We start from the raw sequence: 26,120 nt of genomic DNA on the forward strand, positions 1-26,120 counted from the left end.
CTACCTGTAACTTTGCAACTTTACAAAAAGGAAATGGGATTAAATCTCGCTGGTGTAAACAGCTCTAATGCTTCAGACTAAAATTGGACTGGCAGAAATTTGGTCACAACTGGGGTTCCAATGGAAGAAAATCTGTAGGAAGCAAAATAATGTACAACTGAATGCACAAATTCCATTAAGTGACACTTAACAATTAACCAGTTTCTTGGGGGTTTTTAAGAGGTTCAAATACTGAAACATAATGATGGGTTACAGTTACAGTTAAATGCTGACCAGGAAAATTACAAAGATGCAACTTGACATACGTTGGTAATTTTCAATGTACATCTAGTTTAACATACCAACATGAAACATTCATTGTATCTTCATACATATGAACGTCTGTAGATAACTTATGGAGCATAAAAAGAAAAAGGAATCAGTTATCTTTAAAATCAAAGCAGTGAAGCGGACTCAGTCTGAATAAATACTCCATTCTAACAATACTATTCCATATGACTAAAATTCACACGATTCCAGCAAACCATTCACATAATGCACCATAAGGCACACCTCTTCTTCATCCTAATGGTGCACTCAATGGCAACTCAAACAAGACATCAGTTGGTTGCCCAGAGTTAAACCTCTCCCAAAAAGGGCCTCACAGACTGTAAATGAACAGAAAACCACACCCAATATCCAGAGGCCAAGTCCACAGCATGTTAGACAGTTACTATCTAGTGGACAGCAATCCTTCACATCTTTATGGCACATGAAGCTCGACTATGTTGGGGAACAGAAGCACACTTTGGAGTTGTTTCACAACAATGCACAAGTGAGGCTGGGATTTAGGTAGTTAATTCTAAATCTTTGTCATCCCTCACTGTCAGGACCACCACTGACAGTGTCTAGAAAGAAGGAGAAAAATGTTTTAAAGTGGAGATCAGAGGAGTGCAGGCTGCCCTAGTCTGCTTCCAGACTGTAAAGATGCACCGGAAAGCATATACATACAATGTTCTATTACAGCTTGGTGGAAAAAAGTGCAGTTTACTCCTCAGAACACAAGCTGAAATGACCAAAATAAAGAAAACTTGTGTAATGAAAACAAATATTATACTGCCCAGATAGTAGAAGGAGGTCAACTTAAAGGAGAAGTAGCACCACTTGGCATTGTCCAAGCCCATCCAAAGTACATTTAGATGATTCAACTGCAGTCACACTGAAAAATACCTGTAAACATTTGTAAAATAGCATGCCAATAATTACTTATATTAATGCCTGTACAACTATCATGCTAACTTTTCTCAGTGCATGCGTTCAGTTAGGATGTCATCACAAAGTCTTGATACAAAGCCGGCTGTTAACATAAAACAATTTTTGTGATTCACTGCATGACTGACAGCAGAACTTCACCCAAAGCAATGTAAGTGATGAAGGGTGACAAATTACAACCTTCAATCTTTTAAAAACACATAATAAATGCCATTCTTTATCTTACGTACTGGGGGAGTCATCTCTACTGACTGTAAAATACAGATGCAAACTGCACAGTAAACCCCTTATGTAGTGCTGTAAATGGAAATAGCAAAATGTTTTTCTAAATTTTTATTGGAATGAGGAAAGTGATTATATTTATGGGGTCTTTCATGCATTTGAACATTTTTTTCATCATTCGAACAAATTAAATAGTAAACGGGAGTAAAAATGAAAAGATAAGTTGCCAGTGTTCTCATATGCCATATCAGGTATAGTGGGGACTGGGAATTTGCCCTTTCCTCATTGTAGTGAGATCTCAGCGTAGATGATTTTATATATATATATATATATATATATATATATATATATATATATATATATATATATATAAAATACATAATATTACACAAAAAACACTGACTTACCTGCAGATAAAGATGTTTTTATATGTAATTATAACGTTTAATGTGTTGCACCCTTTTATTTTCATACCAGTTTTCAATTGGTGTCTGGTGTCGTAATGCAATAAGCATGGAATGCAAATAATCTGCACAGTATTCTCTAATTACTGCAAATTTGTGGTTCCACACTTCAAACACGAATACCAAAAAGTCAGAAAAAACAATTTCTCAACATACACCATTGATTTTTGTGCTTGTGAAGTCTACTTATTCAAAGTATTGAGTGAAATGTTGACTAATGGATGACAGACTCAAAAGGAGGGTAACTTCTCCCACCACCTCAAAAGAGTCACTCATACCCAAAGAAAACTTTCAGTAAGTTTAATGGTAAAGCACAAACTGTACAAGTAGGGCACACACTACCTTCCAGAAGCATACTTAGAAAATCCATCTGCCAAAAGCTTCACAAAAAATTACAAAAGACAAGCACTGACAAAACACACAAAGAACAATAAGGAATGAACAAGTGCATTCGTTTTTCAAAATTTAACCATCAGGAGGAAGACAACTTATCCAAAGTGTGCAACTGATTATTAACCTGTTTACAGAGAAAACTGATTGTTCTAACTTCCAGTTTATGCTTGGACACACAGCAACAGAAAAATACACACCCCAAGTAACACAAAAGAAAAGAAAGGTCAAGTATGAATACTAGGTGGGCGTGCATAAGTCTAATGCAATGGAGTGCACTGTAAGATTGCAAATTCTACATTCCGTTTCCAAGCTTGATAACCAGTTCCTCTGTAGACCTCATTTCAAACTGACTGAGGATGGTGCTTAGCAGGACACCTCCATAGTCCTTGGCGTGGGACTGCTGTCGTCTGCCTCAGGAGTGGTAGCCATACCATCAATGTGTGTGTTCGTATGAGACCGACTTTTGGCACCATCTCCAGATCCAACGCTGGAAGCAGAATGTGTACGAGATCGAGCCAACCTGGTCATGCTAGCTGTTGGCACTGCAAAACAATGAGAGTTATTAAAAATGAAAATCCAACCAGGCTAAACAATACAACATTCTGAATCTTAACTAGCTGAACAGCAGGCACATATTGCAAAATAATTGTATTAGCATAAAAACTGCTGCTATCTAAAATATTTTTCTAGATACCAGATATGTTCTCACAGTATCACCTGATGAACAAAGACTTTTTGCTGGGTCCCTACAGCTGTATTTACCCTATCCATTAATCAGCATTTGGCATCTTTTTTCACAAGTTCCCATGCCTAGAGACTGAATGCATGCCATTATACCACACATCAACTGCTTAAGGGCGATAGTCCCCCTGTGTTCACACATAAACCCCATGTCACTAGTAAGAACTCAGCTGCAAATGAAAAATATGATTACACACCTTAAAAGTGAGCAAGTCAGATATAATTGTCCAGGTTATAATAAACCCAGCATCAAGAGGGCAGAAGGGGCTGAGAAATTGTGTTCCATTTTGAAGATAAATTGAAAAGGTAAGGATACAGTACAACGGCTTAGGAGGAAGGAGCCAGACATAATCAGGACTAGCAAAGAGACATACTGCTGGGGAATACCTGGTACATGTAAGCAAAAAGAAAATTTCAGCATATCCAAAGGCACTTTACAAAACTATGAAGGATTCAGAGCTGTAGACAAGGATGGTCTGGTAATGGATTACTGTACATTCAGTAATCCATTGAAGGTCTGACAAGTAAGTTCTAGAGGCAACTGCTCAAACAGAAGCAAGCTAAACAACCAAGCCATGGCCAGCAGGCAGAGTGTCAAAATCTAAATGACCTGAATTTTCTCCCTCTGCAAAATAAAGGAATTCTACTACAAACTATAGTAATGTGAGACTTGGTATTTCTCTGTAGCCTTAGAGGAGAAGCAGTATCCCATGCCAGAAAATTATAGGACAGTCATCTTAAAAAAAGAGCCCCATCTTCTCTTATGTCCTTGCCAGGGGTAAGTTTATGAAAAGGAAGGAGAAACGACGGAGACCTACAGTCTCCTCCAAAGGATGAAGTAAAACCTTTCCAGACTCCACACATAGGAAGGATCATAGGAAGTTACTAGGGTATTGGCCCTGAGGCCCGTGCAACCAGGGCACAAAAAAGACAAAAGCTTCTAGGAAAAGAAATCTTTGCAAGCCATCTCACATCACAGGGCCAGAGAACACACAGCAAACATACATGCTTGCCCAACAGGGTGCCTTAGATCCCCAAAACAGTGGCTCTCTAGCAGAAGAAAGCAGCCCACACCAAGGAACGCTGCCTGTCAACCAATCACAAATGAAGTGCTACTTTGCTCCCTCTCCACAGAGGAGGAAAAGAACCATCACAGCCACTGAATAGCTATGAAAACCAGTAAGAGACATCTAAAAAAAAGTATTCACAGAAAAGAAGGCACCAAGTATAGTTATAAAACATCTGGAGAAGGTTTCCCATTTAAACACAAGCTTATGATTTCCAGTAGCTTTTGATTCTTCCAGGACTCCAATGGGAGCTGGCAGATCCTGTGGGTCAGCAGCCCTGAAAAGCAGAACAAAGAGGGCTAAGCTACCTCGCACTAAGTTGGGAGGGGAACCTTGACTGGTGCAGTTGTTTCCATTGCCTTCTTAAGGACATTAGCACTCTCCCACCCAGCCTCTAAAAGAGGAGGTGGCTATTAAAATACATTCTACAACCAAATGGAACAGGAATAAATGGGAACCTCTGGAAAGAGGAACATGACATTCATACAAGATGCAAGAAACAATGGGAGGATATATGTACGTCTCCCAAAGATGCAACAAAATCTAGAAGATTTAGGATTTTTGCTTGGAAATGTTTACATAGATCTTTTTACACCCAAAGTAGACGCCAGAGAATTTTTTCTCAGGTAGACAGCAAATGTTGAAGGTGTGACAGGGAGGAAATAAGTAACTGGAAAGATATTTTCTGGGAGTGCGGTGAGTTGGCGGACTTTAAGGATTCCCTGAGGATATGCACTGTTACAGATGCTGGGTGGGGAGATGGGTGTGATGTGGGAGATGATTTTTCTGAGCTATGATACAGAATTGGAATTACCTAGGCATAGTAAGGCCTTGCTGTGTTTAATTATGGTGGCTGCCAAAAAAAGGAATTACTAGAAAATGGAAATCAAAATCTGAACTAACTATACTAGAAGTAGTGAATATAGTAACAGAAGTAAAACTGGAAATGAGACTTTTAGAAAAGGGTAAGAACAAGCTACACAGGAAAAATGGGAATTGTAGGAAGAGTACATACAGGGGAGGAATGAGGTTTAAAGGAAGGCAGAACTTAAATGAGCTATGTAATGTCTGACTGAAAATGACTGGGTAAATTATAAGTGATGTATGATGTTTTAAACTTGAAGTGTGTCAGTATGGTTTCTGATGTTAAATGTTTGCAACTAGGGTAGTGTCAGTGTGGTTTGTTTTCATTTATATAAATGTATGGTTAACTTATGTCATAAGTGATGATTTAATAAAGACGTTTCTTGTTTAAATAAAAAGGGCAGGAATTGCATAATTTATGTAATGTTGCTTAGGTTATGAGATATATAGCAATATATGTGAAGCATAATGTTTATGTTAATATAGTTTGATTACTTTTAAATGAATGTAAATTTGCATGTGTCAAAAGTGATAACTCAGTAAAGGTGTTTAAAAAAAAATAAAAAGATCCTCCCAAGAACTCAAAAAATTTGTCTCTAGAGTGCCCTACCACGGAATCTCAATTCTGAAGTGGTTTCAGTCACCGTGAATTGCTGTCAGACTCATCAGTACAGATAAAGTACAGTTGTGTACACTTACCATAAATGTAGATGTTCGAGTGTATTCACTGTTGCAGTCATCACATTAGGGTTATCTGCTTGCAGTAGCCCTCAGTCTTGGGTCCTGCGTTGGTTGCGCTCTCCTCTTCCATGACGTTAGGTAGTCAGGGTTATAAAGCATGCAACCAACGTCATTACATCAGTTTTTCTTGCCCCAGATGTCAGATGCCCCCTAATGGGAAGCAATTAAATAAAAATATGCAAGGTTATACCTCCAACAAAAAAGCAAATACACCAAAAAACTTTTAACCATAGTAAAAGAGAATAGAGGTATAGCCAAAAGAACACAGGGGGCTGGAGGGAGGGTAACCAGGACTGCAACAGTGAATACACTCGAACATCTACATTTATGGTAAGTGTACACAACTGTACTATGTTCTTCGTGTTTCACTGTTGCAGTCATCACACTTGAGTAGATTCCCAAAGCTAAGGATGGGAGGAGGAATTTAGATAGCATTAGGACCAGCTATAAGGCCCTGCAAGACTGCAGTGGCAAAACCAGCTCTGGATTTAGAGAAAATAGGCAAATGGTAATGCTTGGTGAATGTACGTACAGAACTCCAGGTAGCAGCTTCTAGGATGTCCCTGGTAGGGACACCTCTGAGAAAGGCTGTAGAGGTAGATGCAGCCCTGGTTGAGTGCAGTCTTATCCCCTGTGGGATAGGTTTTCCAAGGTGCTTATAGCAGAAATGAATGCAATGACCTATCCATTTAGAAATGGTTTGCTTTGAAATGGCCTTCCCCTCTGCCCCTGCAGCAAATGCCACCAGCAGTTGTTCAGATTTCCTTTGAGGTTTAGTCCTGTCCAAGTAAAATCTAAGTTGTCTGTGCACATCTAAGGAGTGCAGAATCCGTTCCCCTTTGTTCTGTGGATTAGAAAAGAAGGTCGGCAAATGAATGGACAGATTAAGAGCCACACTGGATACCACACCTTGGGCATGAAGGTGGGGTTGGCCCTGAGGGACACCCTGTCCACATGAAAGATGATGAAAGGCTCCACTGCCATAAGGGCCTGTAATTCAGATACCCTTCTTGCTGTAGTGATTGCTAAAAGGAAGGCGGTTTTCCAAGAAAGGAATTTTAACTCTGCAATTGCAGCTGGCTCAAAAGGAGGTAGAGTGATTTTTCCAATACAAAGTTAAGGTCCCAGGCTGGAATTGGGGCTCTCCTGGGTGGTCTTAAGTTTTTGGCCCCTCTGAGGAACTGCTTGAGCAGTGGATGAGAGAAAAGGGGTGGTTCTGTGTTGTAATGAGCTAAAATGGCTGAGGCATGAATTTTGATGGAGGAAAAAGAAAGGCCATTGTGAAGCATCTCAGTTAAGTATTGAAGAATCTGAGTTAAATTGGGCGCTGCTGTGCCCATCCCTTGAATTTGGTTCCAGGAACAGAATCTTTTCCATTTTTCAGCATATTAGGCCTCCTTGCCTTCAAAATGACATCCAACACTTGTTTACTGAGGGATGGTAACGGAGCGGTCAAGCAATTAGCCATGCTGCCAGGTTCAGGGTTTGAAGCTGAGGATGCAGAATCTGGCCCTCCTGCTGGGACAGCAGGGTAGGGGTCTGAGGCTGGTGCCATGGTGCCAGCAGTAACAGTGCGCAAAAGGGGGTACCAGTGCTGGCATGGCCAGTTTGGTGCAATCAGTATCGTCCTTGGTTTGTCCGGTTTGATCTTTAGTAGTACTTTGGAGAGGAGAGGCAGAGGAGGAAAGGCATAAACTGATAGAGTTTTCCAGTTGAAGGGCATGGGCATCCACTTTCCAAGCTTGTTTGTGTTGAGTCCTTGTGCAGAATTTATCCAATTGGTAGTTCTGGGGGGAGACAAACAGGTCTATATCTGGGTTCCCCCATTTGTTTATCAACATGTTGAAAGTCTTTGGTTCCTGTTTCCACTCGTGTGGATCCATGAGATTTCTGCTTAGTTCTTCTGCCAGTGTATTTAGCTTTCCTGGCAGGAATTGAGCCTGTAAATGCATTTGGTAGCTCAAGGCTGTGTTCCACAGAGCCATGGCTAGTCTGTAGAGGAGTATGAATGGGTCCCCCCTGCTTGTTTATGTACCACATAACAGTGGTTTTGTCCATCCTTACCATTAATTGTCCTGGAAGAATGTGGTCCTTGAAGGCTGTCAGAGCATTCTGTACAGCTAACATTTCTTTTTGATTGATATGCAGGTGCATTTGACTTGGGTTCCATTTGCCCTGAATGCACTTCCCTGCCAGGTGAGCCCCCCATGCATAATCTGATGCATCTGTTAGGGTTTGGGCGGCAGGGGGTAAAGTGAATGGTAGTCCCTTGTTCTGCTGGCAAGCCTCTGCCCACCAAAGCAACTAACTGTAGGCAAGGTATGATATGAATCATTGCTTCTAGATCCTGAGAATGTTGACACCATAGGCTTTTTAGATACCATTGTAGTTTCCTCATATGCAGTCTAGCATATGGAATTAGGAGAATGCAGGAGGCCATGAACCCCAAGGCTTGCAGTATTTGCCTTGCAGACAGCAGGGTTTTTGTGGCCATTAGTTTGAAGTAAGCTGTCAAATGAATTTGTTTCTCTGACATGAGGAAAGCCATCTGGGAAGTTGTGTTCAAGCTTGCTCCCAGGAATATAATTTCTTGACAGGGTACAAGATGCGACTTCTTTTCGTTTATGGTGTACCCCAGACAAGTTAGCACCTTTTGTACAAACGCCAGATGATTCAAAAGTATGTCCTGGCTTTCTGCCTGAATTAGACAATCGTCCAGGTATGGGTATATTTGAATATTTCTTTGCCTGCAAAATGCAATGACTGGAGCTAGGCACTTTGTGAATACCCTGGGTGCAGTAGATAAGCCAAAGGGCAGTGCAGAGAACTGATAGTGCATGTAACCTGCTTTGAAGCGTGGGCATCTTCTGCAAGATTCCCTGATTGGGATGTGCAGGTAGGCTTCCTTTAAATCCAGTGTTGCCAACCAGGTATCCTTGCCTAGCATAGGAAGCAACTGGTGAAGGAGTTAGCATCTTGAATTTTGGGATCACCAAAAAGGTGTTTAGGATAGAAAGGTCCAGGATGGGATGCCATGAGTTACATTTTCTGGGTACCAGTAAAAGTCTCAAGTAGAAATGTTGTCCCTTTTCCTCTTCTGGTACAGTTTGAGTAGCCCTTATGTTTGAGAGAGAGAGTCTGCCCACTGATTTGGGGGTAGATCTGGCCAACCATTTGGGATTGGTAATGTGTGAAAATGAAATCTGTATCCTTGGGAAACTATATTTAAAACCCATTTGTCCCGGGTAATATGTTCCCAGTTTTTTGTCTGCAGAGCAATTTTTCCCCATAAAGGAGCAGTCATTTGAGAAGGGCTTGGAAGTTTTAAAGTTAAGTCATTGAGACAGTTTACCATAGGGGAGAGTCTTACTACTCCCTGATTTGGAAGTGGGAGCCCCCCACTGCTTAATCTTGTGCGTATCTTGGGACTGAAGCCTGGGTGTTCTGCTGGTTCTGGGTTTGGACTGAGAAAGGCTGGAAGAGGCAGGAAAGGACCAATTCTTAGTGGGCCAATGCCTAATAAATCTTGGAGGTTGTACCTGTAGGAAATCTTTAACAATTTGCATAGATTTAGCTTTTTCCTCCATCCTTTTCAGTACTACTTCTGCTTTGTTGCCAAACAGGCAGTCCTGATTTAAGGGAAAATCCAGCAATTTAGTTTTAACATGATCTGGCAAAGATGGCTCCTTAAGCTAAGCATGCCTTCTAAGTACAGACCCAGCGACAGCAGCCCTGCAAGATGCCTCTAGTGAATCAAAACCACACTGCAAAGTATGTTTTCCAACTTGTTCAGCAGAATGCATTAAAGCTTGTAAATCCTTATTTTCAGCACAGTAAGGAATCATCATTTTCTGTTTAAGCAATCCAATAATATGCTGCTGATACTTTAACATATGAAACTGGCAGTTTAACGCCCTAATGGCCAAGGTTGCAGAAGTGTATACCTTCTTACCCCATCTATCCAGCATCCTGGAGTCTCTATCAGAAGGGGTAGGATTCTTGGCAGTAGAAGCCTTAATGCCCTTGGGTCCTTGTGAAATAGTCTCTGGATCTGCAATAGGATTTTTAAAAAGGAACTTGTTAAAGTCAGGAACCCTGTAATATCCATCAGGTTTTCTGGGAGCAGGAGGTAAAGAATCAGGGACCAAGCTAGATTCCGAAAAGGCATCATCAACAATGTCCAGTACGGGGAGGATAGCTAAAGGCCTGTGTTGGGGCAGGAGTAAGAAATCCCTAAGCCTCTTTTTAGAATTAGAGTAATCCTGGCTTTCCCAGCGGAAATGCTCCCTAAGAGTATAGGTAGAGAAGGGTAAATCCTGGTCATCAGAGGATACAGAAATTTCAGAATCCTGATCAGAGGTATCATAGGCAAATTCAGTCCTAGGTCTCTTAGAGGGGGAAGGTTGGATTCCCCTGATTAAAGTAATAGGGTCTTCAGCCATTCTTATCATTTGTTGTTTAGGCATAGAGGCCTGACTATGCGGTCTGGGCGTCATTATTTTAGGCATGGTTCGAGTTTTAGCCCTTGAAGAAGATGGCGTTGGTTTAATATGCAAGTCAGTAGGCCTGAATACACCCTCAGAAGCCGGTGCCTGCACAGCGGCTCCGGACCCATCTAAGGTAGAGACATCCACAGGTTCCACAGTTGAAGCATCTCGCTGCATACCGAACTCCGAATGGGTCTCAGTAGAGGCCTGCAAATCTGAAGTAGCGGGTATCAGGGGCTGCGAAAGCGCCTCACTGAGTACCGGCGAACTGGCGACTAGCTTAGCAAAAGCGTAATCGGCAGCTTTGGACCTAGGCGGCCTGTCTCTGTCTTTATCTTTGCGTTTTTTTGGAATGTCGGTAGTCGGATTGCTTACTGAAAACATATCTGGATAATTGAACAGAGTACCAAAATATTTCGAAGCGTAAATATACCGATGACGAATAGTTTGCTGTTTAAATAAGGCACAAACCGACAGCGAGGTACGTAGTGGTCAGGGCCTAGGCAAGGAATACAGTACGAATGAAAATCTTTATGAGGTATTTGCCTTCCACAAGAAATACAATTACTGACTTTTAATGACATCGGTTTAGAGCAAGAAAAAGTTTCCCCAATGGGGTACTTAGCTTTAGTTGAAGACTTCGGTTCTGAAACTCGAAAATTAAAATTTCAGGAGTCGGACAACCGGCACTTGTGAACTATTTCTGCTTCGGGCACCACACGGCAAGAAAGACTGGTATAATGGCGTCGGCTGCATGTTTTATACCCCTGACTACCTGACATCATGGAAGAGGAGACAGCAACCGATGCAGGACTCAAGACTTTGATAATCAGGCCGACTGAGGGCTATTGTAAGCAGATAACCCTAATGTGATGACTGCAACAGTGAAACATGAAGAACATCTGTTGTGGGAATCAACTCCATAAGCCCAGCTTTCTGGAAAAATAAGAGCTCCCTGCATGAAGAGGGGCAGATATGTGCCCCCTGCTCACCAACAAGCCATTAGGAATAAAACAAGCAAGGAAAATCAGGCCAATTAACAGACATCCTGAATGGTATGGCCCTAGCCTGGCCACAGGTAGAATGAACTGAAGTCCAAATCCCATTGCACTCCACCCTCCCCCACCCCCGTGCACCAAATGCAAATCTTCCAGGAAAACGTAAGCAGCATGGAAGAGATGACTTACTCAGGTCCTGCAAAAATACAGTAAACCCAGGGTTTCAAAAATCCATTGCATCAAAAGGTCATAAACGGTTTAAGACGCAAAGGCTCCTCCCCTCATACCTAGAGCCTCACCATCTAGTGCACAGGAAGGCAAGGCATCAAAGACAGGGAGCAGCCTCTTAGTAAAGGCAACACAGGCTTTAGGAACCCAGGTTGCTTCCATACCAAAGGAGGAAGTATGGATATCCTAAAGAAAAGTATACCCAGCATACCAAGCAAAAAATGCCAACCCAGAATGGACAGCCCTCATGAGTGGAGAACTCGGAAAGTCCCCACAACCAAAGACCACCTTCTCCAAGACAGCCAAATGAGGACACAAGGGATCCAATGGTAAAATCTTCAGGCAACAAGGATCCTACACAGAGTAACATTAAGACCCTATCTGGAAGGGATGGGCAGAAAAGAAGAGTTTTAAGCAGGCTCCTGCCAGCAGCCCATAACAAAAAAAGCTCTGATCAGCACCATTAAACCAAATGGGGAGTGAAAATCCAACCAGTAATGAATTAAATACACACTGCCCTCACCCCAAGTAAAGTGAGCAAAAATTCCAGGGGCATTCTTCTTGGGAGATGGGGTGGGGGGAAGAGTCCAACACCCTGGAAACAAGAAATGGAAACTACAAGCTAAAGAGACAAGCAGAATTCTTATCACAGGACATAAAGTCTGTCCAGCTTCTCTAAGGTAGAGAGTATGGGCTTGCACCTCTGACAAAAAACAAGGAGGGAAGGAATACAGATGAGAAACTAGGTGAAGCAGAGGGATTCAGCACCCATTTCCAATAATCAGAAGGCTACCCCCCCCCCCAGAAAGAGACCCCAAAGAAGTTACAGACAGGGAGCTGGACAAAAAAAATCTTAAGACCAAAGTAGACCCTGAGTCAGTGACAAGTAGGATATAACTGGACATGCACTTAAAGCTTCTGTGGGGTCTCCTGTGTATCAGTAATATCTAAGGTAATGAAGACACAAACTCATCCCAGCCCCTCAAAGTGACCTGACTAGTCTAATCTTCTCAAAGAATTATCAAAGCAGTAGGCTGTCCTGGTCATCCCCCCAGTTTAATTTCTCCAAGTATTCTGGGTTTGTAATACCATGGGGGAGTGGACCCCATGCTTAAGTCAGGGTACAATTAGAGTTCATGTAATTTGTATTCTTACAGTCTGATGTTAGCCAAGAGTGCTCTTCTGAGCACCCACAATATTCCCAGAATTACCTCCTTCTGCGATTAATATGGGGTTACATGTACTGGTAGCATATCAGACAGTAAATTCTTTATTAGACCTGCTGCTTCAACTACTACTGGAACTGTTTGGGTAACTTGCACATTGCTCTATGTCTCCTGTTGAGAGATCCAGATCCAAAACATGGGCTTTTCCTATCTCTCTCACCAATGCATCCACACATATGGACAGTGATAAAAAGTGAGGCTCTGCCGGCATTGTCAGCTGACAGGGTGAAGTAGAGATACTCTCTGATCCCAGAGTTAGTCTCAAGAGAGGCCAGGAATGTCACCATTGAACAGGCCTTTAACCTGGACGGTAAGAAAATAGTTGAGGGCCTTAAGTCCCAGCATAACAGGACACCTCTTTGCAAGCCCTATTCATCTCTTGAGCCATCTTATCTACCAGACGAGACTCTGGAAATGCTGAATATCTGTTTTGGAGTGTATGACAAGGTACTGCTCCGGCTATTAATACAGTGGCCTTCCTGGGGACTGCAACAGACAGGGTTCCTACAGATTTCTGGGATAGTGTCAAGGACAGCTATAAAGACAGGACTACCAGAGACTCCCAGTGATGACATACAGCAGAAAGATTCAACAAGCAAACCTAAATGAGCCATGTAATGTAACCATTATTTGTCACACAGGTTAACCGTTCAAGGGCTAGCAAGCTTTTACTCCGTATCTTAAGAAACAGCTTCTCCCAAAGAATCCTCTGCAAAGCCAGCCAGGGAACAAGTCCACATTCTCCTGGCTCACCCAAAAGGAGTCTAGTCAGATGTCTATGTGCAAGCATGTATGCACCAAAAAAGATATACAAAAATAAAATCTAACATCTGCAACTCAAGCTCTCAACAAGAAACAAATGCCCTACTGTACATGCCCGATCACTGACTCACCTTGTCACTTCTCTGCCTACGAAGATCCATCTAGCTGAAAAGACTATCGGAACCCTGTCCATCACAGGACATGACCAGTCTCTCTAGCTTCTCTAAGTAAAAGTAGCAGTAGTTTAGTTTTCAGTACAAGTGATCCTAGAAAACTCAATCATGACGATCAGTATTCCTAAATCCATGATCTGATGATGCAAGGGGCTGTTCTCAGTAAAACAAAGTGGGTGGAACTTGGGTTAAGCTGACCAACTACTAAAAATCAGCATTAACTCTCCTAGAGCACAGCCTCAGGTGGGAAGATGGGGTGCAACTCTGTCAAGCCTCAAGTTTCCTAGAGAAATAAAGAACCCTGGTCGTTTGGTAAAATTTTCATTCTTGACAGACTAGAGACATTGCAGATAATATGCCTCTACCTCCAAAAAGCCACAACCCAGTCAGTTCTCTATCCATAATCTCAAATAAAACTCAGCGCAAATCACTAATCAAGGGAATTAATTCCATAAACTATGAAGAGCTTTCTTCCCATATTCTTATTAAATCTGGAAATACATACAGAGAATATCCAAAAGTCATACATATAAAAATACAATGTTTTACTGGTAAAAGGCTCAAGATCCCAAATATGCCAGCATCAAAACAGACAGGAACAAGGAATGTGTGTACACAAGTACTCAAGGAATGACAACGCATGCAAAATGATCATGGGTATATATCCATCTACAAGCACCTGCACTTCTGGAAAGTGAATTTTAAATCAGTGGAAAGAATAAATCCACCCACAGACAATGATTGATGATGGCTCTATTGTTGCCTGTTAAAAGTACAGTTACTGCTGCATTTACTTGTACATGTTGAACCTTCTCTTCCTGGACAGCCCCTATAAAAATGGGTTAATATCCAGTATCATAATCCCAGTAAAAAATGGCTGAATGCATGCAAGCATGCATACAATTTTCTAGAGATGCATAAACATTTCCAAGACCTTATTTTTGGAGACTAACTGTTCTCAGCCCTATCCAAACCCACCCTGTGGTCTATCAAGTACTTTTGTTCCCCTAACCTACTGGCCACTAGTATGTAGCTGGAGTTGACAGATGGCCACCACAGGGTCCATCTTCCACACAAGATGAATGAAGGGCATAAGCTGCATTGTCATTGCGGACACGGTGCGTAAATATCATAAGGCCTAAAACAATGACACTAGATGGTTGCTTGTTTGGATATCCACTCCACTACTGGGCCACCATTACCAACGACCGCTGGGTCCTCAACATAGTGTCCCAGGGAGGTAGATTTTCTTTCCACACTCTTCCAACCCCAAAAGAGTTCAAATGCATTAACTCTTGTAACTCTTTAGATTCTGCACAAGCAGGAAAGGAAGACACTTTTTGTTTGAGGAGTTACATGGTATACTTTTTTACCTCATCTGTCTAATGCTCGGGAATCCCTATCTGAGGGGGTGGGATTCTTAGCATAGATTGCTTTAATTTCTTTGGGCCCTTGAAAAATTACCTCAGGGTCAGCAGTAGAGTTTTTGAAAATAAATTTGTGTGAGTCAGGGACTCTGTAATACTGGTCAGGTTTTCTGGGTGCAGGAGGGAGGGTGTCAGGAGTCAAACTAGACTCCAGAAAAACATCATCCACAACATCCAGGACTGGGGGAATGGCCAGGGGTCTGTGCTGTGGAAGATCCAATAATTCTCTGAGTCTATTTTTAGACTGAGGGCAGTCCTGACATTCCCATTGGAAATGCTCCCTTAAGGTATGAAGGGTTTCCCCAAAGGAATAGTCCATCGGTGGAGAGGCTGAAGGAATGGATTCCTCTGCATCAGAATCCTCATAAGCAGAGAGGGGTTGCATGTCTTCATATCCAGATGCATCAGAGTCATCAGACTCCTGTTCCGACAAAACTACTGGGGACAGATCTCTTTTCCTTTTGGAAGGGGTAGCTTGGCTTCCCCCGATCAGCATGATATGGTCTTCTGCCATTTGAAGCATATGAGACTGAGGCAAGGAAGCAGGTGCCTGAGATTGGGTTGTCTGTTCCTTGGGTGTGGTTCGTACCCTGGGCCGTAGAAACTCGGTAATTTTTGAAAAAACAGCAGACGTGAAAAGTCGTCGGTTTGTGATGGGAATCGGTAGTGCAAAGTACTTCCTTGGAAGCTGGTGCCTGCTCAGCGGCTCCAGACCCATCAAACGTGAAACAACCACAGGATCCTTAGTCGAAGAGTTTTGCGGCATACCGGACTCCAAAAGGGCCTTGGTAGTGGCCTGCGAATCCACAGAAGCGGGCATCAGGGGCTGTGAAAGCCCCTCACTGAGAACCTGAGAATTGATGACTAGCTTAACGGAAGCATCTTCGGTAAGTTTGGACCTGTGCGGTCTGTCTTTATCCTTAAGTATTTTCAGAAGATCTGCTGTCGGATGGCTTACTGAAGCCATACTGGAATGTGATGACTGCAACAGTGAAACACGAAGAATATCAGTATCAAAGAACAGAGATAACTCAAAATTGCACATAAGAGTTGTTAAACAATGTAACCCCTTGGAAGGAGCAAAAGTAGAGAGTCCACTTACTTTTACAACTTCCTTATACTGGGCTTTAATGATGTGCTGAAAAGGGATATATCAGACTTCTGGTAACTGGTGGAACTAGAGTAACCATACAGTTATAGTGAGTGAAATCTGGATGGGGCTTGCTGGAAGAATGGGACAGTTGGGTCCTAAATGGCTAAAGACAAAGGACTCGCCAGAAGATGAAGTATGATCAAGGGGAGCCTGACTTGTCAAGGCCTAAACCAAGTTATGAGAAGGATGGAGGACTTGGGTTGTTTGGCTTTCTAAATTAACATTCAGATCAAAAGAATTTGAAGAAAAATGCATAAATCAATTCTGGGGGGCCATTTCTGGATGACAACATTCCTAGGATGTTCCCCTGGGGTGGGGGTCCAGGAAAAGTTACTACAATTTACATTGGTAAAGAATGCAAATTAAGAACAGCATAGCTTTCCCCAGTAATGAAGCAACGTCTGCACTACTGACTGATGCCTCAGAAGAAACTTAGGCTGCCATGCCAAGGGAGTTTGACTCCCAGGAGTAAGCTTTACTATCAGAAACCGAAACAGTCCGCTCCCAAATCCTCAATGCTTCTGAAAAAAGGATGGAGGACAGAATTTACCCTACTTGCTGATAAACAAATTACTGCTGGGTTGTCAATGTGGCTGGCAAGTGCACCTTGGGGGTACGAAGTCCTGAAAGGCTAGGAAAGGTGAGAAGTACTGGTCAAACACCTCCAGAAATTTATAAGCCATATACCTTAGACTATACACCCTTCAATGCCACACTTCAGCACTGGGCAGAAATATCCCTGGTGACAGCCAGTACAGGGGTTGGGATCAGAAAGGGGCTGCCCACAGTGAGGCTCAGCATATGCACCCACCACCGAGATTAATTCTGCAAACTATGCAGTCACAGGTCTGATACCTGAAGACCACTGAGCTCAATGTCCACTGAAGTATTCACATATAAAAGCTTGTGAGGGGTTCAGCAGGAACAGGTGGCACCATCAACCTCATAGTCCTGAGGCAAAGGCCATTTATTCTGTGCTGTAAATTAATGTCTTGTACAAGAGACTGATGGAGGGTTCCCGTCCATAAGTAAGCTGGCCTTGCATAAGCTATGTCCAGGATACAGCCTACAAATGTGAGCAGCTAGGCTGGCTCTGTGACAAAAGGGAAATACTGCCAGCCCAGATATCTGGAATTTTGTAAATAATCATAAGTCATTTGCGAATATCAACATGATTCAAATGCTTGTCTTACAAATGTAAGAGAACTACTAGTTATGTGTAAATATTAAACTACAGGTATAGAAGTGCGTGTTGAACAGGGTTTGTACAGTACTGAGCTTCAAGGATGTGTCCAGTGTAACCCTACTGGAAAATAACAGAACTATATATAAACAATATACCTGAGCAAATGTATATGTTTTAACAGTATAACCTAGAACATACAAGTTAACTTGCAAAACTTCAAGAAAATAAGTTGAAATTAAATTGTTTTACAATAGTGCTATAAACGTTATCTCTCCGTTTCAGTTCAGTAACAGACACAATGACTAGAGCTAGACGTTTTTGTATTGTTTTGGAAGAGAAGCAATTACTAGGTTTGAGATCCAGAAGTGTTTTATTGTTTTATGACTTTCTAGCAGCTGCAGGGCTCTGAGCAAACATCTGAAGGCTATGTATTTTTCATACAGATATGTTAAATTCTGTTAGCTTCTGACAATGGGGGGGGGGGGGGTTAAGTTTGGGAACTAAAAGTCAGGTGACAGTGATGTCATCCCAACCAACCTAGCAGTAATATTTTATATTAATTTAAGAACTTTCTGAGATGGAGACTGTACATTTTGTATTTTGTCTTGGACCTAACAAGAACATCCATTCATCACCACCTTCTGCACTTGCCTTGCTGTAAGTTAGTTTTTAGGGCATAGTACTCTTTTAGAAACAGACAGAAATATAGCAAAGTACAGCTTAGATGTTTTCTTTATTTGAGACTGTCCTGCAATGTTATTTTAAATATTTCCTGTGATTTTGAACTCTGACGTAACTGATAACTTACTGAGTATTGTCTTGTTCTTTTACTATTTATTATTAAATATATGTAAAATAGAAGTTATGTACTCACCATAACGTTCCATCTGAGTAGGTAACTTCATTTGTCAGCAACTTGTGGGTTAAGTATCTGATCCGGATCCGAGCTGGCAGCATACCAAGCTAAAGATCCAAGCTCCAAGCTCCACCCTTTTACCCATACTACCCTGCAACCTCTTTCAAATCCTCAGATCGCGTTTGCCACCTGCACAAACAACAAAACAAACTAACACCCTGAGAAAACCTGACTCGGAGACAAACAAAACTCCAGCATCCAAACCTCGAGTTCGGCTAAATAACTATTCAGGTTAGGGGGAAGGAGGGGGGGGGGCGGTTGCTGACAAATGAAGTTACCTACTCAGATGGAACGTTATGGTGAGTACATAACTTCTATATCTGAAGTAGTTAACTTCATCTGATCAGCAACCTGTGGGACAGAGCCCCAGCTACCCAAAATCTTGGGAGGTCCTCAAGGAAGAATATTCCATAGGACTGCAGAGCCAAAAGCAGCTCTTCCTCTAGACACCAAATCTAGCTTAAAATGAGAAATAAAGGTGTGAGGGGATGCCCAGGTAGCCACTGAACAAATGCCATCCAGGGAAACTCTAGACCAGAATGCAGCAGACGTTACCATAGAACGCGTAGAATGAGCATGAACTCCCATTGGTTCTGGCAAGCCAGATTCTCTATAAGCTAAGAGAATACAACTCTAAATCCATCTGGCGAGAGTTATTTAGAAATCGGTTTCCCTAGAAAAGGTTTTGCAAAGGAGACGAAAAGTTGGTCAGATTTATGAAAGACAGCCGTCCTGTGTAAATAAAAACGTAACTGTCTGTGAACATCCAGTCAATGAAGTTTATACTCCCACTTGCTCTGGTAATCCTCCTCCAGAGGGGAGCAGTCGGGCAACCCCTCCAGGCTGCTGCCCGGGTCCGTCGGAAAAGGGTTCCCGTGACCCGAAGTTTTTCGGATCCCCACTGCCTCTGGGCCGGTGTCCACCTTGTCCCCCTCTGCCTCTGGGGGAGAAGGAGTCTTTTGTGTTCCGGGCCTGCTGAGATTTCGGGAACCATATCTTCTTCTGCCCTCGCTGGTTCCTGGAGAAGGACCTTTGAGGGGTAGAGAAGCAGATTCCAATGGCTGACAGCATTTTCCTGTCTTTCTCGCTCTGGACCAGCGTCTCGCAAATGGTCTTCCCGAACAGGGAAGACCTGTCAAAGGGTGCATTCACGAAGGACGCCTTGAAAGGTTCTGAGAAATCGCAAAACCGAAGTCAGGCATGACGCCTTAAGGCGATACCAGACCTGCTAGCTCTAGCGGCTCCTTTCATGGCGTGGGAGAGTAGCCGCATAGATGTATTTGACACTGATTTGAAAGTGGCCATACGTGCCGAGAAAGTCTGTTTATCCTCGGCCGACATGGATTCTGGGGGAGACTCAGCGTACTCTTTAACCAGGTCCCACTGCAGTCTAATAACATGGGCCAAGTAATTCAGTGTCCTAATAGAGAAGGTAGCTGAAGAAAACATCCGTTTCCAATACGGTCCATTGCCCGTGACTCCTTCTCGGGGGGGATGGACTGAGGAACTGTCCTGAGCTAGGTCCTTTTTGATGGCCGCTGCCGCCGCCACTACCACCATGGCATCTACAGGGAACCCCTTGCTCCATGAAGCTTTGTCTGTAGAGGGGCTCAAAATCTTGTCGGGCCTCCTGGGGATAGGCTCTACAGTGTCCAGTTCCTTCCACACCCTGGTGGTAATCAGGTCAACCAGACGGTCAGCCAGGGGGGACACCTAAGAGGTAGATGGGAATGTGTCGAACGCCTCCAGGAATACCGACTCGTCCGAGGAAGGCTTTTTGGTGGACCCCCCCCTTTGGCGGAGTATTTCCATAATGTGTCCGAAGGAGACGTCATCGGGGGGTGACTTGGGGTAACCTTCCCCTTCCTCCAAATCAGTATCCTCAGTAAGGGACTCAGGGGAGTCAAAGTGCCTCCTTTTGCACAGGTGTTTGTGAGGAATCTCCTTGGGGGGACTGTCCGTGGGGGGCTCACCAATGGATTAGTGTTCCTCCAGGGGAACTGGCTGGGGAGTCAGTGACATAGGCTGTCCCTGGGACTGGATAATGGAGGACAAACTGAGCTGCAAGGGAGCGGGGGCAGATCCTTGGGACAGAGAGAGGGGTCTCGATCCTCTAGACAGAACCCTCTCCACAACATCAAATACCGAAGGGGAACCGGCCTCTCAGACAGCTGCCCGGCATCCTCGGATCCGACAAAGGGATTGGAGTCAGAGCCGAAGCGCTTGGATCCGAGTGGACGGTGTGCTCCAACCGCAACGGAGCCAAAGACACACTCGCCTCCTCGGATCCAATGCCCGGCTCGCAGCTCCGAAAGCTCGGAGCCGAAAAGGGATCAGATAGGTTCGAGGGCATGGCCGGCGTCGAGGTAGTGATAACCATCGGCACCGAATCCCTGACTCCGAGGCTCCTCAGATCCGAAGACTCTGAAACCCGGTAGTGGATCAGAGAAGGAGCTATCAGGGCAAACAGTGGAGCTGAACCCCCCCCCCCGGGGGGGCAGCAACACTCCCATCTGCAGTTGAGTCTGTAAAAAGCAATGCATCATCCAGTCCATATCTGCCTCCAAGAGGCTTCTAGTAGATCTGGACGAGGTAGCCGAATCCGGTCGGGAGGGCCGACGCAATGACCTCGAAGATGGTCGGTCCTCCTCCTCTGGCTCTGGAGAAAAGCGTGGAGAAAGTACAGTTTTGTACCCACCATAAATGTAGATGCCCGATAGGTATGCATCTGCAGTCATCACATATGGGTTGTCCTGCCTCAGGCAGCCCTTCGGTCGGCCGGATTCCAAAGTCTGGGTCCGGCGTCGGCTGATGTCACCCATTCCCCGACGTCACAGCGCCTGGGGTATAAAAGCGTCAGCCGACGCCATCTTCCTCAGTTTTTCTTGCCCCAGATGCCAGGTGCCCTCTTGGAAGGCTAAATTTGGAAAAATGCAATAAAAAATCCAAACATTTGCAAATATATATATATATATATAAACAAATACACCATAATAGATCCCCCCAGCTAGCTAATAGAGAGATAAGCACCCTAGGAATACCACAGAGGGGAAGGAGGGAGGGTAAATCTGACTGCAGATGCATACCTATTGGACATCTACATTTATGGTAGGTACAAAACTGTACTATGTCCTTCAAGGATGCATCTGCAGTCATCACATATGGGTAGAATACCATAGCCAATCTGGGGGTGGAGGTACTAGGAAAAGGATGGTGTAGCTAAGATACCCTGCAGGACAGCCGTAGCAAAGCCTGCTCTGGATCTGGAATATAAAGGTAAATTGTAATGCTTGGCAAAAGTATGCACGGAGCTCCATGTGGCAGCTTCTAAAATGTCTTTTGTAGCCACCCCTCTTAAGAAGGCTGTGGAGGTGGCTGTGGCTCTCGTACAATGAGGTCTAATGTTAGCTGGTACAGTCTTTCCATGAAATGAATAACAAAAGTGGATGCAATTTCCTATCCATTTTGAAATTGTCTGTTTGTCAATTGCTTTTCCTTGAGCACCAGCAGCATATGCTACTAGCAGCTGGTCAGTTTTCCTGAAACCTTTAGTTCTGTCCAAGTAGTAGCGCAACTGTCTGTGAATGTCCAGGGTGTGCGGCAGTTTCTCCCCTTTGTTTTGTGGATTTGGGAAGAAGGTAGGCAAGTGAATGGCTTGATTCAATGAAACCCTGGATACCACCTTTGGCATAAAAGTAGGATTAGTTCTTAATGAAACTCTGTCCTTGTGAAAAATAATAAATGGCTGAACTGCCATCAGGGCCTGCAATTCCGAAACCCTTCTTGCTGAGGTTATTGCCAGAAGAAAAGCAGTCTTCCATGAAAGGTACTGTAGATCTGCAGATGCTGCTGGTTCAAATGGAGGCAGTGTTAGTTTTTCCAACACGTAGTTAAGGTCCCATGCAGGTACAGGTGGTTTCCTAGGAGGTTTGATGTTTTTAATTCCTCTTAGAAACTGTCTTAGGAGAGGATGAGAAAAGACAGGTGGATCAGTATTGTACTCTGCTGAAATTGCTGAAGCATGAATCTTAATAGAAGAGTAAGACAGCCCATTGTGGAACATTTCTGCCAAATATTCCAGGATATGTGCCATGTTCATCATTGTCGCATCTAGGCCCTTTGTGGTGTTCCAGATGAGAAATCTTTTCCATTTTGCTGAATATGCCTTCCCTGTGGAAGGGCGGCGAGCTTCCATAATAATATTCTTCACTCTCTGGGATAGCTTATCCTGAGGAGGAGTCAAGGTATTCTCCACACTGTTAGTTGCAATGTTTTCAGGTTGGAATGTAGAGTTTTGTATCTGTGCTGTGTCAGTAGAAGTGGCCATAGAGGTAGGGGCCATAGTTTCGTACGTGACATGCTCCTTAGCAGTGGGTACCAGTGCTGTCTTGGCCAGTCCGGAGCTATCAGAATCACTTTTGGCTGCTCTGCCCTGATCTTCAGTAACACCTTGGTCATTAATGGGATAGGAGGAAATGCATACACTGTCAGATTTCTCCAGCTGAAAGAGAGGGCGTCCACTTTCCACGCTTGTGGGTGGTATGTCCTTGAGCAGAATTTCTTCAGTTGATGATTGTGGGGGGATGCAAATAGATCTATGTCCGGGCTCCCCCAAGATTGTGTTATCAGTTGAAAAATATCTGGGTGCAGCATCCATTCGTGTGCATCCATGATATTTCTGCTTAGGCTGTCCGCCAGTGTATTGTCCTTTCCTGGCACAAACTGAGCTTGTAGCTGTATATTGAGTTTCAAGGAAAGATCCCATAGATTCATTGCCAGTCTGCAAAGAGGGTAAGAATGGGTACCTCCTTGTTTATGTACCACATAACTGTGGTGTTGTCTGTCCTTATTAGCAGATGGCCTTGATGCAGAAATAGTTTGAAGGCCTCGATTGCATGTATCACTGCTAGCATTTCTTTTTAATTTATGTGCATGCGTAGCTCCTTTCATGACCACTGTCCTTGGATACCTCTGCCCTCCATGTGTGCTCCCCAACCTAGGTCTGAAGCGTCTGTTGTAATAGTTTGGGAGGTTTTTGGCTTTGTGAGGGGCAACCCTATGTTGGACTGGCTGGCCTGAGCCCACCACAGAAATTCCTTGTGAAGGCATGGAATGAGTGGGATTAAAGTTTCCAAACTGTGACTGTGCTGAGTCCATAAACTCCTTAGGTACCACTGTAGCTTTCTCATATGTAGCCTTGCTTGTGGAATCAAAATAATACAGGATGCCATGAAACCCAGGGCCTGCAGGATTTTCCTTACAGTCAGTTGGGTTTGTCTTGTCAGATTCTTGAAGTAATCCGGTAGTTGACTTTGTTTTTCTTCTGTGAGATAAGCCATTTGGGTGGTTGTATCTAGATCCGCACCCAGAAAGGTTATTCTTTGGGATGGAACAAGTCTTGATTTGTGCATGTTGACTTTATATCCCAAGGCCTGAAGAAGATTGATGGCATAATTTAAGTCCTTTATCAAAGTTTGTTGGTTGTGCGCTTGTATAAGGCAGTCGTCCAGATATGGGTAGATTTGAATCCCCTGGAGTCTGCAGTGTGCTATTACTGATGCCAGGCATTTCGTGAATACTCTGGGTGCAGTAGATAAGCCAAAGGGCAATGCTGAGAATTGATAATGCTCTGACCCTGCAAGAAATCTGATGCATCTTCTGCAACTTTGTCTGATAGGGACATGCAGGTATGCCTCCTTGAGGTCTAGAATAGCCAGCCAAGACCCCTTGCCCAGCATGGGAAGGAGTTGCTGTAGAGTAAGCATTTTGAATTTTTGCACAATGAGATAAGTATTCAGTACGGACAAGTCGAGAATTGGTCTCCATTGATGCTCTTTTCTTGGAACAAGGAATAGCCTGGAGTAAAATCCTTGGCCTTGTTCTGAAATAGGAACTTTTTCTATGGCTTTCATTTGTAGCAAATTTGAGATTTGTTTCAAAGCCTCTGCCCTTTGATTTGGTGGCAGACCTGGCATGCCTTTTCTTTTTGGCAATGGAAATGGAACCTGTATCCGTTGTCTATTATTTGGAGTGTCCATTTGTCTCTTGTAATGTTGTGCCAATTTCTTGAGAATAAAGAAAGCTTTCCGCCCAAAGGTGCTTCTAATTGAGCCCTGGTTGGCAGAGTCCAAGCAAAGTCATTGAGTTTGTCCTTGTGCAGCAGTTGCAGGTCCTGAACTGCCTGTCTGGATTGGAGGTTGCCATTGACGGCCTCTGTAGGAGCCCCTAGCTTGCCCTCTACCTCTGACACGCCTGTTCCTGCCCCTTTGAAATCTTTCTGTGTCCGGAAAGGACCAATTCTTGGAAGGCCAGTTTCTGCTGAATCTAGGCGGTTGGACTTGAAGAAAATCCTTAACTGTTTGTACAGATTTTGCCTTTTCCTCAAATTTCTTTAGGACGTCTTGAGCAGTGGAACCAAATAACTTTTGTTTTTCCAATGGAGCATCCAAAAGCTTAGCTTTAACATGTTCTGGCAGAGATTGTTCCTTCAGCCAAGCATGCCTGCGTAAGACAACACCTGTCATTGCTGACCTACATGAAGCTTCCAATGCATCATAACCACACTGCAAGAAGTGGTTGCTAACCTGCTGGGAGTTATGTACCAGATCCTGAAGGGATTTACGGTCAAGGGGTTCAGAAGAAGACAATTTCTTATGCATTTCTTCTAATAAATACTCTTGATACTGTATCATGTGAAATTGACAATTTAATGCCCTCATAGCAAGAGTGGCAGAAGTATACACTTTTTTACCCCATCTCTCTAATGCCCTGGACTCCTTTGCAGAGGGAAGTGGGTTTTTAGTAGTAACAGCTGCAACCCCTTTAGGGCCCTGTGAAATAGTTTCAGGGTCAGCAGAGTGGGCCTTATAAAGGAAATTATGTGTGTCTGGGACCCTGTAATACCTATCGGGCTTAACAGGGGCCGGAGAGTGTCAGGAGTCATACTAGAGTCAGAATATACATCATCAATCACATTTAAAACAGGAGGAATAGCCAAAGGTCTATGCTGAGGTAAATGAAGAAAAGTTCTTAGTCTTTTCCTGGAATCAGAATATTCCTGGCCCTGCCATTTGAAATGCACTCTCATAGTGTGAAGGGTCTCCCCAAAAGAAAGCTCTTCAGGAGGGGAGGCCGAGGGAATAGATTCCTCTGCATCCGAATCCTCGTAGGCCGAATAAGCCTCCTCCTGGTAGTATGAGTGATCCGAGCCCACAGAGGCCTCCTCTGAGGAAAGGGAATCAGGAGGATCCATCCTGGGCCTTTTGTCTAGAGGGGGTTTGGAGCCCCTGTCCGGATGAGGCTGAGAGCCCCTAATTAAGGAGATAAGGTCCTCTGCTAAGGTTAGAATCTGTGAACTAGAAGAAGGACCCTGAGTAATAACTCTGGGAGGCATGGCTTTAGTGTGTTTTGCTGCTTTAGCCCTGGTGAAGGCCTTAATAGACATGGATGCAGGAGGCCTGGCTGCACCACGTGCTGGTGTAGCTTTGTCTAAAGGTATGGTGTCGGAGGATTCCAGTACACCAGTTTCAGAAGGCAATTCTGTAACCGACTCGGTAGAAGCCTCCGGGGCCGAGGCTGTCGGTTGTATTATTTCAGGGTTCGGAAGTTCCAAGGACTCGGTATCAGCCGAGACCGAGACAGTCGCTGTAGGCCTAGCCGTGGTTTCAGCCGAAACTGCGGTCTGCGTGTGTCGGTCCTTGTCTTTCCGTTTTTTAATTAAATGTGATGTCGGGGTTTCCAACGGCATTTTGTAAGCAAAACTATCCCCAAAAAACTCTTCTGCGAACTCCGACCGACGTCTAAGAGTGCGTCGGTTGAAGG

The 26,120-nt window shown here is 43.8% G+C and overlaps 1 protein-coding gene across 1 annotated transcript in view; it reads right to left on the reverse strand.

The window, feature by feature from the left end:
- Positions 1 to 2,222: 2,222 nt before the first annotated feature.
- Positions 2,223 to 26,120, reverse strand: part of NDRG3 (NDRG family member 3) — a gene marked incomplete in the record, with an annotated part of 646,357 nt that continues 622,459 nt past the window's right edge. Inside the window, 1 exon segment of the mRNA XM_044090166.1 lies at positions 2,223 to 2,872. Within this exon segment, the coding sequence (XP_043946101.1) occupies positions 2,694 to 2,872 (179 nt within the window).

Source organism: Protopterus annectens, chromosome 12.part0 (assembly GCF_019279795.1).
Source record: "Protopterus annectens isolate FY-2018-M chromosome 12.part0, PAN1.0, whole genome shotgun sequence".
Taxonomy (NCBI): domain Eukaryota; kingdom Metazoa; phylum Chordata; order Ceratodontiformes; family Protopteridae; genus Protopterus; species Protopterus annectens.